The 14149-nt window shown below is 48.7% G+C and overlaps 1 protein-coding gene across 3 annotated transcripts in view; it reads left to right on the forward strand.

Annotated features, from left to right (window-relative positions):
- Positions 1-9630, forward strand: part of PRAG1 (PEAK1 related, kinase-activating pseudokinase 1) — a 47612-nt gene extending 37982 nt beyond the window's left edge. For all 3 annotated transcript variants that reach the window (XM_060001064.1, XM_069540281.1, XM_060001063.1), the window contains 2 exons: positions 589-1328; positions 8048-9630. In XM_060001064.1, the coding sequence (XP_059857047.1) occupies positions 589-1328; positions 8048-9214 (1907 nt within the window). In that variant the 3' untranslated portion in view covers positions 9215-9630. The remainder of the gene's footprint in view (positions 1-588; positions 1329-8047) is intronic.
- Positions 9631-14149: the final 4519 nt, after the last annotated feature.

The following is a 14149-nucleotide window of genomic DNA, read 5'->3' on the forward strand; positions in this document are numbered from 1 at the left end:
TTTGAAAAAATCCAGCCAAGCCATACATGTTCAAGTTTGTTGGTGCTGTTGCAACATTGTTTGCAAAATATTAGAAGCAACCTAAGTGTCCATCCACGGGGGACCAGTTAAATAAATTTTGGTACTTGCATATGATGATACAGTATGGGATAGCTTTTAAAAAGAATTAGATAGACCTGAACATCATCTGATGTGGAATATCTCCAAGCCATAGTGGCAAGTGAAGAAAAGGAATACTGCAATCAGTGGGCACCGTTTGCTCTCCTTTGTGTAAATGTGTGTGTGTGTGTGTGTGTGTTTGGGTTGTTTGGCAGATCTCCAGAAGGATGTGTGGGAAATTGCCAGCCATGTTTCCTCTGAAGAGAGGGACTGGGCGCTAAGGAACAGGGTAGGAGGAAGACTTCATTGGCATTGTACACCTTTTTTGCATTTTGAGTTGTGTTCATTGTGCATATGTTGTCTCTTCAAGAAATAGATAAAAACAAAATAAAATAGATTGCTTTGATGGAAAGAAAAAAAAGGCCCACGGGACCCTGGAACTGAGTGGCCTGGGCTCCCGGTCTGATGGTTTCTGTTTCTCTTTTTCAGGTCCATCATCTGAGCTGACTCACTCGCCCACCAGCAGCGGGAAGGAGCTCTTCAGCCCTGTCCCCTTCCCTTCGGGCTCCACTGAGGATGTGTCCCCCAGTGGCCCCCTGCAGCCCCCACCCCTCCCCCAGAAGAAGCTAGTGAGCCGGGCGGCCTCTTCTCCAGATGGCTTCTTCTGGACCCAAGGCTCCCCCAAGCCAAGAACAGCAGGTCCCAAGCTGAACCTCAGCCACTCGGAAACCAACGTCTGTGTCCATGACGAGTCCCACTTCAGCTACTCCTCAGGCCCCGGCAGCCGCCTCCAGCACACCTTCTCTGCTTCCGAGCCTCTGGAGAAAACATTCAAAGACAATGGCCCCTGGGGCCCAGCGCCAGGGCTGGCGGGCAGCCAGAGCCTGCAGGGCAAAGGGGTCTCCTCGGCCGCGGCCTCCCAGCTGAGCGTGTCCAGCCAGGCCTCGGCGGGCAGTGCCCAGCTGCAGCTGCACAGCCTCCTGAGCAGCATCAGCAGCAAGGAGGGCACCTACACCAAGCTGGGAGGGCTCTACGCCCAGTCCTTGGTCCGCCTCGTGGCCAGGTGTGAGGACCTCTTCATGGGCGGCCAGAAAAAGGGGCTGCACTTCAGCGAGAATAACTGGTCCCTGTTCAAGCTGGCCTGTAACAAGCCCTGCTGCGACTCGGGGGATGCCATTTATTACTGTGCCACCTGCTCCGAGGACCCCGGCAGCACCTACGCTGTGAAAGTAGGTACCAACCCCTCCTCCCATTCCACAGTGCCGCCAGCCGGTCCTGGCTGGGGGGGCAGCGCTATGGCTGGGGAAGTCATTTCCCCTCAGCCAGCTCCCGAAGGAGGGTAGTTTCCAAAAAATGCTCGGTGATCTCACTCTCTGCCTGGCCCAGGACGTGGTGCAGTGTGATTTGTACAATGAATACAAGGTTCATTCTGTGCTTTCAGGAACGAACCTACGTGATCGAGTTGGATTAAGACAGTTGCCTTTTAATGTGATGGAGAATTCATTCATTTATTCAGCAGGTTTCTATTGAATGCCTCCTATGAGCCAGGTATTTTGTAAAGATCTGAGTATATAGAGGTGAACATATGGTTCCTGTGGAGCTTATAATCTAATACGGGAGGTAGGCAATTCAGATATAGTTCTTAAAATAGAGCCGGAAGGAGAGTTAGACCCAAACATCATCTTGAACCACAACAGTAATATTATTGATAGAGCAGTCAGTATACAACTAGACTCTTGGATGGGTGTGTTAACTACACGACCTCAAATCCTCACAGGGGAGGTAGGTGTTACAGGTGGGAAATCTGAGGCTCAAAATGATTAAGTAATCTGCCCACAGCTGGCAGGTGGCTAAGATGGATTTGAAGTCTTCTTTGTCTTGTCTCAAAGCCTATGCTACCACCCTTTCAGTTAAGAAAAATGAAGTTCAGGGAAGCTAAGTGACTAGCCCAAAGTAACACAGCTGTTTAATCGTTGGCCCTGGATCAGGGCTGTTGCTAGCACGCCCCACTGCTCTTTTGGGGCACAGCTCTGAGTAAGCTGGTGGAGCTGTCTGTATCCATCTGGCCCCTCTGGTGGCCCCTTTTCTCATCTTCTTTTGGTGTCCCTTGAGTACCTGGTGGTCTGTGGTCCTTCTATAAATGCAGGCTTTTGTGAGGAGTGAGAAGGGAACCCTGAACTCTTTTCTGCCATCACCTGCCCCAAGACATTCTTTTATTTCTAATTAGAAAAAATGCAAACGGTGAACTAACATGAAACGATCTTGGCGGGGTGGCTTCCTTCTTACCAGTAAGATTTTTTTTAATACTATGATTATTAGCCAAGGAAAATTGCAGTGAATTTTACTGTGAGATTTTTCTTTTAAAAAATTGGTGACACCACCATAAAATATAGATTGGGAACCCCTGATTTATTTGTTCAAGGGGCTCTGTATAATTACTCGCTGCCTTCTTGCAAAAAAACTAGGCAGGAAGGTAGCTATTAGGAGGATCCAGTTCATTGTCAGAAATCAAGGCCCCGAAAGACTAGATAGATTTTTGAACTTCATTGCCTCTTTATATCTGAACTCGGCAGTACTCTCTTGTTGAGCTACCCTTCCTGGTCACCCCCCCCCCCAACCACAATTAAAAGAAAAAGAAACAACCCCAGCGTTTCCCTTCCTATTAGCAGGGTGCTGTATCCAGTAAAGGAAGAGTGAGTAGACCCTCCAGAGAGCTGGACATGGTCAGCCTGGTCATCGCTGGTGGCCCAGAGCCAGGGGCCTGTATCCATGCACTGAAAGGGATGTAAGTTTGAGCTCCTTGAAAGTCAAGGGGATGGAGGTGCCTTTAGGAAGTTCTTTGCTTCTGCCAACCTAGTGGACCTGAGAAAGGGATTTGTGAATAATGTCTCTGCTTCCACCCTGAACATTTCCTGTGTTCAAGTGCATGTGTTACTCTCCCCCGCCTACTTGGGCTGGACCTGGGCGGCTCCTTCACTGTCAAGAGACAGCTGACTTCTCCATTTTGAGGAGGAAAGAGCCTGGTGGGACAGGCTTAATCCCTCTTGCCCATGGGGTGGAAAGTGATATGGCCCAGGGGGCCACGTGGCGCAAGATCTGCCGCTGGATCAGAACCTCCGGGCAAAGGGGTTTGTTTTTTATATCCATGATGGTGACGTGCAACTTGGATTCTAGGACCTCCTGTAACAATGTAGAATTAGCCAGTTCTCCGAAGAACAGTGCAGAAAATTCAGCACTTCCAGAGGATGTTAAAAGGCAGCATCGTTCATTGCATTCGAAATCTAAACCATAAGGAAGCCAGCGATAGACCTTGGTCCTCTTAAGGAAGAGAGTCCCCGGGGTCTCCTCTTTGATTTTGCTGGAGCCTTGGCAGCTCAGGGACTATCTCCGTAATGTGTGAAAAGAAAATCTGGAGAAGAGCTTCCAGTATTCAGAGTCTGGGGAACAACAATATCAATTTGCAAATGGGCCTGGTCTGGGGGGGGAGGGGAGGGGGGAGGGGAGGGGCGGGGCACGGAGCATCCTTCCACACTGCTGTTCCACTTCATTAGTGCTGATCCTAGATGGAATACAGTCATCTGAATCGGCTGAATCCCCAGGAGTGGGGAGGGGGCTCCTTCCCGCACCGCCTGGCTGTGGCTGAGCTCATTTCATCCGTGCCTGGGAAGCGGGAGCTTCAGTTGCAGGCTCCCACCTGCTCGGGCTGACGCTGGTCCCTCCGTTTGTGGGCTTGACGCCCTGTAGCCACGAGGAGGTGAAGCCAGCTCATGCAGCCCAGCTCCACGAGTATGAGGAGGGGAAAAAAGCCTTAGTTGTGTGTGCTTTCGAAGCTGTTTCATGCCTCAGTCAGCCAGAACTCCGGTAATTAGGGACCTGCGCTAAGCGGGCTGGGCCTTTTTTATTTAACAGACGCGACTTAGCCCAGATTTTCAACCACGACTCAGGCCGTGGCACCAAAGTTTAAAGTGAGACTTGGCTCAGTGAAACGTTTGAAATTTGAGCTGAACCAAAGGTCTGTGTGAAGGTCTTGAGCCAGAACCCAAGCACAGACTCCCTGAAAATGAACTTGGGGGGCGGTGAGGGGAGATGGGGTGGAAAAGAAGCCGTCCCCTCCCTCCGCCCCCTCCTCTCCCCTCACCTCTAATTTGACACTGTAGAATGATCTTGGCGGTGGCCCAGGGCTGCCCCTCTGGATAACACGCGCTCTGTCTTTTGTTCGAGGCAGTGAGGAAGCTGCAGGTCTTGCCAGAGGGACCAGCTCACTGATTCTGAAATGCATCCAGGCCACTTGTCATTTACTCTCCTCTTTCATTTACACCTCTGTGCGAAGTGCCTGGAGCTCCCAAGGAGAGTGTTTGCCGGGCCCAGGCCTTTGATACCCTGGAGAAAGGGGATCCTTGGAAACACAGCCCAGGCCCCGGCAGCTGAACCCTCTGGGTTTGTACAGCCAGCCAGCTCTGGAATTGCCCAGCACCACCACATGGCTACAGCTGGACCCGCAAGGGCAGTCACCATAGCAACCTCTCCCGGTGGGTGCTCGCCTGGGCATTGTGTTGAAAGCCACACCTGTGCTGTGTCCTTTAATGCTCCCAGTGGCCCTGTGAAGAGGGACACTGCCCCTGAGATACAGAGGAGAAACATACTTGGAGATAAATACCATTGATCTTCAGTATTCGTGGATTCTGCGTTTGTGAATTCGATGCTGAAACTTACTTGTAACCCCACGTCAATACTTGGAGGGCTTTGGGGTTCATTCCTGAACTGGCACACAGTGGGCAGGGGCGGAAATCCGGGTCATCTGACTTGCACGTCTTCAGCTGAGGTGGTACAAAGGGACCCTCCGCCTTCTTGTTTCAGCTCTCATAACTGTACACAGGTGTGCTTTTTGTGTCTATTGAGTGCCTCATCGTCACACTTCCGTGCTTTTCGTTGGCGATTTCGCTTTAAAATGGCCACGCTGAGCGCTGAAGTCCTGTCTCGTGTTCCTAAGGTCAGGAAGGCTGTGATGCACCTTTGAGAGGGTGTTAGATCGGCTTAGTTCAGGCATGAGTTACACTGCTGTTGGCTGTGAGTCAGTGTTAGTGCATCAGCAGTATCTATGAATAAGGCGTCTTTAAACAGAAACACACACAGTATACAACAAGGTTACATATTGATAAGTTGGTGAACATCTTGTGACCAGAGGCTTGCAAGAACTTCACATTGTATTTCCCCAGGAGCAGTGGTTCAGCATTCATGCATTCAGTGTTTGTGGCTACTTAATAGAACATAACTACTACAAATAACAAGAATCAAGGGAAAGTTGCCAATGTTTACAGAGTTTATATTTAAACTAAGGTCCTTTTCACTCCAAAGCCCATACTTTTCACCTCCAGAACACTTCTTAGCTGTATAATCTAGGGCAAATAATTTAACCTCTTGAAGTCTCAGTTTCCTCCTCTGTAGTAGCATCTGCCTCATTGAGTTGTTCAATGAGATTTAACGAGACACTACATGACAAAATGCTTGTAGGCATGGTGCAAGAGTTCAGTAGGTATATGTTGTAGTTGAGAAGCCCTCACTGGAGGGGATGACGTCAGTATCCATGGATGGCACAGCAGACGGGTCCATACACAGGGGTTGGTATTTATATGCAAGACTGTTTTTTGAGGACCCCTCCCAAATTTCCTTTAGTGTAATAGTGTTCCAGAAGATTGCCATTTAAAAATTGAATACAGGGCTTCCCCGGTGGCGCAGTGGTTAAGAACCCGCCTGCCAGTGCAGTGGACACGGGTTCGATCCCTGGCCCGGGAAGGTCCCACATGCCGCGGAGCAACTAAGCCCGTGCGCCACAACTACTGAGCCTGCGCTCTGGAGCCTGTGCTCTGCAACAAGAGAGGCCCGTGCACCGCAACGAAGAGTAGCCCCTGCTTGCCTCAACTAGAGAGAGCCCATGTGCAGCAATGGGGACCCAACACAGCCAAAAATAAAAACTGAATATAGCTGGGTGTGCTTGGATAAGAAAGAGCCTGCCGCAGTGCCTTTTAGGCATGCATTCTGAAATCACTTTTGTTAGTAATAGGAAGCACTGTCTGGGATAAAATGTACTTTCCTTTTATTTCGATTCTACTTCTCTAATAGAGGGATCAATAAATTAATGTGTTCTCTCCCCCAAGCCCTCCAATTATCTTTTAAAAAGTTTTCTCAGAAGCGGAGCTCTCTTATGCCAGGTTTTATGCTGAGCTTTGTAGAACTGCAATATAAATAAATCTCTTTGAAAAGGTACTTGCAACAGAACTTCTAAAAACGTCACCTGTAAGCATTGTGGTGCTCCATAAACACTGCTGTACTCATCTGAGTGCAGCCGTGCAGCACCCCAAAGGGTTATTTTTGGATTGTTTGCAGGATGATATTTTATAGATGGAGGCGAAATGCCTTTCTTCTCAGGATTACGCACTGATCCTTACCTTTCTACAAAGTACGGCTGGGGTTGCATCATCTCCTTCTGAGAGGGGCACCCACAGACCATATACCGACCCTTTCAGTGTAATCAGAGGGAAATTGAGGCCTGACAGGGGGCCATTGTGTCTGGCTCAAGACTCTTCAGTTGTGTGGCCACCAGATGAGGGTTTCTGTTGCTCAGGATCCTTAGTTGGCAGTCGCTGTCGTTAGTACAAGAAGATGTAGAAGAGGTGGGAAAGATACTGGGAATTCCCCAAAGGAGCTTGAGATCATCCGTCTGTTTATTCCCACCTCTGGTTCAGAGGGTGCCTTTGGGCCCTCTGGGTTCCCTGTTCTCTGGAGAGCTTTCTGTTTTCTTTCAACTGCTCTGACTCACCCTTGGAGGAAAAGCTCATGGCTTCCACTTAGCGGCTCCACTGAAATCAGCCCCACAGGTTGTGCCAGCCGGTAGGCATGGCATATGTACCTGGATCTAGAAACTAGGGCAGCCTAAGAGAATTTGACCAAGTCCTAGAGGTTTAGGGCCTGCATCTGCCCCCGAGATTCCCCAAGAAGGGAACATCCCAGGGGTCGAACACATCTATTATAAGGTAGCTGCCAATTCAGGTGCGAGGGCTGGGGAGTGAGGCTGGCTGCCTGTGTAAGCTCTTATCTGGCTTCCTGAGAATTTGTCCAGCCTACGCCGTGGGCATGGGGACGTCTTCCTACCAAGGGAACTCACTCTTGCTGGGTTGTGTGATAATTTTAGGTTTAACTTGTTAAGAAATTGCGAAACTGTATTCCAGAGTGGTGGTACCATTTTACATTCCACCAGCTATAAATGAGAGTTCCCATTTCTCCACATCCTCATAGACACTTGCGGTTATCATTTTATTATAGCCGTTCTGGTGGGCCTCACCTGGTCTCTCATTGTGGTTTTGACTTGCATTTCCCTTATGATTCATGATGTCGAACATCTTTTCATGTGTTTATGGCCAATTATATATTTCTTTGGTGAAATGCCTGTTGATCTTTTGCCCACTTTTTGATTGGGTAATTTATCTTATTACTGCATTGCAAGAATTTTTGGTAAATTCTGGATAGAAATCATTTTACTGGATATGTGTTTTGCAGATATTTCCTCCCACTCTATTGCTTGTCTTTGCATTTTCTTAGTATCTTTTGAAGCATACACGTTTTGAGTTTCAGTAAGGTCAGGCTTGTCCATTTTTTTCTCTCATGGACCATGCTTTTGGTGTGGTATCTGAGAGGTCCTTGGCTCAGCCTAAGGTCTCAAAGATTCTGTCCTGTGTTTTCTTCAAAAGTGCGTATGTTTTGGCTCTCACATCTAAGTCTCTCCATTATGACCTAGGTCTCTGGGATCCATTTTGAGTTAAATTGTGTGTACGGTGTGAGATATGGGTGTAAGTTCACCGTTTTGCATGTGGAAAGCTAAATGTCCCAACCCCAGCTGCTGAACCGAATGCTGGCTCTGGCCCTTTGACCTCACTGCCCCTTTCCCCCACAGATCTGCAAAACCCCTGAGCCCAAAGCAGCCTCATACTGCAGCCCTTCCGTGCCCGTGCACTTCAACATCCAGCAGGACTGCGGCCACTTTGTCGCCTCGGTGCCCTCCAGCATGCTCACCTCTCCCGATGCGCCCAAGGACCCCCTGTCTGCCCTGCCTTCACATCCCCCCGCCCAGGAGCAGGACTGCGTGGTGGTCATCACCCGAGAGGTACCCCACCAGACCGCCTCGGACTTTGTGCAAGACTCAGCCACCAGCCACCAGTCTGAGCCCGAGGTTTACGAGCGGCGCGTGTGCTTCCTGCTTCTGCAGCTCTGCAACGGGCTGGAGCACCTAAAGGAGCACGGCATCATCCACCGGGACCTATGCCTGGAGAACCTGCTGCTGGTGCACTGCGCCCCGCAGGCCTCCCCGGACCCCTCCTCCGCCACCTCCTGGGCCCCTCCCACCACCATACCCCCTGCCCCTGCCGCTACCCCTTCCTCTTGCCCCTCTGCCGCCCTCCCGGCCGGCGTCACGCCCACCCCTCCGGCTGGCCCCGCCTGTCAGGGAGGGCCCGGCGAGAAGCACTTGCCCCGACTCATCATCAGCAACTTCCTGAAGGCCAAGCAGAAGCCGGGCGGTTCCACCAACCTGCAGCAGAAAAAGAGCCAGGCCCGCCTGGCCCCAGAGATTGTGTCTGCCTCCCAGTACCGCAAGTTCGACGAGTTCCAAACGGGCATCCTCATTTACGAGCTGCTCCACCAGCCCAACCCGTTCGAGGTGCGGGCGCAGCTGCGGGAGCAGGACTACCGGCAGGAGGACCTGCCCCCACTGCCTGCGCTGTCCCTCTACTCGCCGGGCCTGCAGCGGCTTGCGCACCTGCTGCTGCAGGCCGACCCCATCAAGCGCATCCGCATCGGCGAGGCCAAGCGCGTGCTGCAGTGCCTTCTGTGGGGACCCCGGCGGGAGCTGGTGGAGCAGCCGGGCACCTCGGAGGAGGCGCTGTGCGCCACGCTCAGCAACTGGATCGACATGAAGCGGGCCCTGATGATGATGAAGTTCGCCGAGAAGGCGGTGGACCGCCGGCGCGGGGTGGAGCTGGAGGACTGGCTCTGCTGCCAGTATTTGGCGTCGGCGGAGCCCGGAGCTCTCTTACAATCGCTGAAGCTCCTGCAGCTTCTGTGAGGCAGCCCCGGTCCCGCGTGCTGCCCCCAGCCCCGCCCTGCCTTGCCTTGGAAACATCTGTGTCTCCTGGGAAATGGTACAAATGACTGTTGTACTTGGATGTTATATATATATGTGTGTGTGTGTGTGTGTGTGTGTGTGTAAGATATAAATACAAAAGACTGAGGATGTCACTGCCCACCCTGGTCTGGCCTCCTCTCCTCCCCTAGCCTCGAAGTTTTCGCCTACAATTGTGTACATTTCTAGCTTATTGCAAGGTCCTGAGGACAGTGTGGCCAGCAGAGTGAAGCCTGGACTCTGGTCTCACTATCCCATTATGGGCTCCCTTTACCCTCTTGTCAAGTGGCTATTTAAAAAAAAACCAAAAAACCCTCCATTTTTAATTAAAATTTTCGGTTGACTCATGAGTAAAGAAAGCTCTTTTATCCTCAAGTGCCCAAGTGCGTTAATACCTTTGGCGGGTAAAATTGTTTTTAAGCCCCTGGAGCAGTGGCTTCAAGACCACCTGAACTGTCCTCTGCCTTACACTTCTCGTAAGATAGAGCAAAAGGCCGCAAGGGCCCCAGGCATGCGGAGACCAGTTAATCTTCCCCGCTTCTCTCCCCACCTAACAAGTCTCTTAGGAAGAATTCAGACACAGCTGGTGTGATCCCAGAATTTCAGAATTTAATCCCACTGCTTGAAATCCATTTCCAGTTTGCTAAAGCTGGTTGTCATTTGTATCAGAAGCCTGGCTCAAAGCAGAAGCCACCCCAGATGGTTCAAATGACAAGACCTTAACAGGGGACCACTTAGAGAGTTGTAGGCAGGGTTAGAGAAAAGCAAAGGACGATGAGGCAAAAGCAAGGGCAGGAATGGGGAGGATTCACTCAACCTGTTTCCCACCTGTCATCCCTAGGCCAAGACCAGTGAGATGCCAGACAGCAAGGGGACCTGGGTGATACAGTCTGCAGGATTGGCCTCCCTGGGCAGGGTTGAGAAGGATGGATAGAGGGCTAGGTGGAAAACAGCCCACTGGTACTGCTGTCCTAGATAAGGACAGGGCAAGAATCGAACTCCAGTGTTCCCACTTTCAGATCGCTAGTCCCCCTGCTGTTCTAAGCTCTTTTGGGTTTCCATTTTCAAAAACTCATTCAAAATACTTTAAAAATACTCAAAGAAAATTAGGAAGCAGCAGATCTTTCCTCCTCAAAACTAGACTCACAAGAAGTCACTAAATACTCATTTGAAGAGAAACAGCCCAAGGCCCTTGTATTTCTACCTAAAGAGTAATCTTCCAACTTGTGAACTAATTTCTCAAACCTTGTTAATAACTATGGACAATTTTAAAACAAATGCAAAGATCTTAATGAATGTCCTAGAAATCTAGGAATGTGGCTAGCAACCAGGATGGGGAAATCTCCCAGGTCACCTTCTGCATATTAATTTCACTCCTTTTACAAGCCTTCCATCCTGGGACTCCAGGTAAACACACCTACAGTTGCAAACATCTGAGGTGAAACCTGGGGCTTCGGGGCACATTTGTCATTTCAACTCTCGCTTGAGCATTGAGGAAAGAAGTGGCTAAAACCAGCTTCCAACTATGTTTGTACAAGAGAAAGAGTTTTGAACATGGAAATCATAGTTCTCCATAGGACCTGTCTGTTTCAGGGGGTATTATTTTGTCCGTTGCTTCTTCCTGGGAATTTTCCAGGCAAACCCTCTCCTTCGATTTGCTGTCTTTTGCTTTCTTGTTCTTTCTTACTTCAAATAAATAAACAATGGAGAGGGAGGAAACAAATATTCTGCCGGGGAATAAGGCGCTATTTGGAAATAAACGTCTCAAGAGGCACATTTTAAACCTCTGAATTAATTGCACCTTTTTTATATGCCACCCACTTCAGGAAAAAAAAAAAAAAAAACTGAGATGGTAGAAAAGGTTTTAGGAACCAAAATGAACCCAAAATTAAGGTGGAAAGAAAAGGAACTATAGCAATACATTCTAATTGAGAGGAATGATAGCGATCAAACTTACTTCTGAGCTGTCCACCAACCTAAAAAAGTGGAAAACAACCGGTTGCAGAATTCGTGTAATTTTAGGAAACTGTTCATCGGGAGGAACAAACCTTTTCCCGGTGCTTGGTTTTGAAGGGACTTTGCCAAGGATTTCCTTGTTTGAAGGCATCGCATAATGTTCCCAATAGCACATAAACAAAATAACATTTTTCTAGATAGGGCAATTTCTTCTATCCACAGTTGGTGAAATCCAAGTGTGGAGTGTTCAGGCCTCGTTTCATCAAGGTGGTTCTGCAGGGCACTGGCCACCCACTCATTCCCATTGGTGCACCTCTTCCGTGAACGGTAAGTCACGTGGCTACAAATATTAGCTTTGGCAAACCGCTTCATTCACAGAAAATTCAGGGGCTCGATGTAACTGTTTTTTTGTTACCCCAAAATACACCTGGGGGGGCTTCCCTGGTGGCGCAGTGGTTGAGAATCTGCCTGCCGATGCAGGGGACAAGGGTTCGAGCCCTGGTCTGGGAAGATCCCACATGCCGTGGAGCAACTAGGCCCATGAGCCACAACTACTGAGCCTGCACGTCTGGAGCTTGTGCTCCGCCACAAGAGAGGCTGCGACAGTGAGAGGCCCGCGCGCCGCGATGAAGAGTGGCCCCCGCTCGCCGCAACTAGAGAAAGCCCTCGCACAGAAACGAAGACCCAACACAGCCAAAAATAAATAAATAAATTTATAAAAAAAACACCTGGGATGCATGGCTTTACCCCACAGAAGGTTCAAACACCGAATGGATTAAGTCCAGTAACAAAAGTTTCTTCCACGGACTGAGGTTCAGAAATAAGCAGGGACCTTTATATGATGACAGTCCTGTAACATCCGGCTATTTCATAGTTCTGTTATCTGTGAGTTCATCTCCTTTTTTTCTTGGCTTTAGACCCAACTACTGGTATTTAAATCTCCAGGTTTTTTTCCCTCCAACTCTGAGTCAAGTCGCCCCCATATCCTTTCCACATTGTAATTTGGGTGGTTAACGGGCCTTTCCCTTTCTCATGCCAAGATGTGGAGTCGTTCTCTTTCCTGTAGGCGTTACGAAGCAGGCATCTAAATTATTATATCCTTGCCAGAAGCAAGATAAGCACTTCAGAGATGATTTATTTATCAAAACACATGGCTCAGATCTAAAAAGACAGGGCTCTGGGGAGCTGTAGTTACCACTGTGTGACACGTCCTGGTTTTCAAAGGCTCGGGGCTGGAAAAAGCTCTTTTGTGATGCACACATGTACACAAAACAGTTATGAAGATTCTGAAGAGGGAAGACACACGTCACTTTAATGACTTCTCTGAAATGTGTTCTTTAAATATACAGCCAATAAAGGAAGCAGCCCTTTCCCACTCTGATGAATGTCTATAAATCTTTGAAGATCTAAGGATAAGCTCATTAAATCTCATTAAAATAGTAGATTTATAACGTAAAATCTGCTTGGCATATTTAATAGAGGGTGAGGTAAATGGAATTGATTTATTAGAAACCAAAACTTAAACCAACTGCTGTCATTGCTAAAAATAAAAGACAAGAATAAAACATCTAGGGTAAGTTCTATGGGACAAAAGTCGACAAATTACTCTTTCCTTCTCTTTTCCAATGCTAAGTATGTGGTTAATGACAGTCAAGGAAACCTACTCCAGGCAAGAGATGTCTTTGGAGGACCTGTGCCCTGGAATGGAGGTCGTCTCAAGGAAAGGAGTCCAAATTAACCCGAACACAATATCATTGATTGAGGGGGAACCGGGGATGGGCCAGAACTTCCATGGTCAGTTTGGAACCTTACTGGATCCTGGGTATTCAGTCTTCTCTGATCTGCATGTTTCCTCCTGGGACTTGAATACATCCATCCCAACTTTCTGGAGTAGCGGAAGCAAAGTCAAGTTTACTTGGTGTTTTTCTGCATGCCAGCAAGCCAACTTGGTATTGGGCTATCCCAGTAGGACTTGAACATGTACACTTAGCACATATTCTGAATGCTGGATTCAGATCTTTCCAGATCTTTTACCAGAAGTGATTACAGCTATTTCCTACAAGAACACTGTCCTGAACACCGGATGTGGCTAGACTACCAGAACATTTATGTATGGTCTTAAGACCTAAAGGTCATTCTTCAGGCTCCTGACTTGATGCCCTCTCAGAGCTAATCAGGCATGAAGACAGGTTAAGGGAACTGAGCATGGCAACTGAACTCTTCATCTAAGGGTGGAAGAGAAGGCAGGAAATGAGAAGACAAGATTCAGAGACAAACCACCTGTTTTATCACTTGCCTGGAGCCAGCCCTGAGGACTTCCCACAACTCCCAAAAAGGTATTCTTGTGTCTTAGTCCAGTAGGGCTGCTGTAACAAAATGCCATAAAGGGTGGCTTATGACAACAGAAATTTATTTCTCATAGTTCTAGAAGCTGGTAAGTCCAAGATCAAGGTGCCAGCAGATTCAGTTCTGGTAATACCACACTCCCTAGTCCATACCACACTCCCTAGTCCTAATACCACACTCCCACACTCCCTAGTCCAGCAGATTCAGTTCTGGTAATACCACACTCCCTAGTCCATAGATGGCCATATTTTCACTGTATCATCACGTGGCAGAAAGGGTGAGGGAGTTCTCTGGGGTCTCTTTTGTAAGACCACTAATGCCATTCGTGAAGGCCCCAACCTCATGATCTTATCACCACCCAAAGGCCCCACCACCTAATACCATCACATTGGGAATTGAGTTTCAATGTATGAATTTTGGGGGGGGGGGTACACGAACATTCAGTCCACAGCATCACTCTTGTCAAGACCCTCACTGGGATCATATGGACACTATTCTGTTCTCAAAGAGCTCCAGCCATGTGGAAACTATAGAACTCTAGATTGTGTAGATTTCAATTTCCAAGTTTATAGCAGT

This window comes from Delphinus delphis, chromosome 21 (assembly GCF_949987515.2).
Source record: "Delphinus delphis chromosome 21, mDelDel1.2, whole genome shotgun sequence".
Lineage (NCBI taxonomy): Eukaryota > Metazoa > Chordata > Mammalia > Artiodactyla > Delphinidae > Delphinus > Delphinus delphis.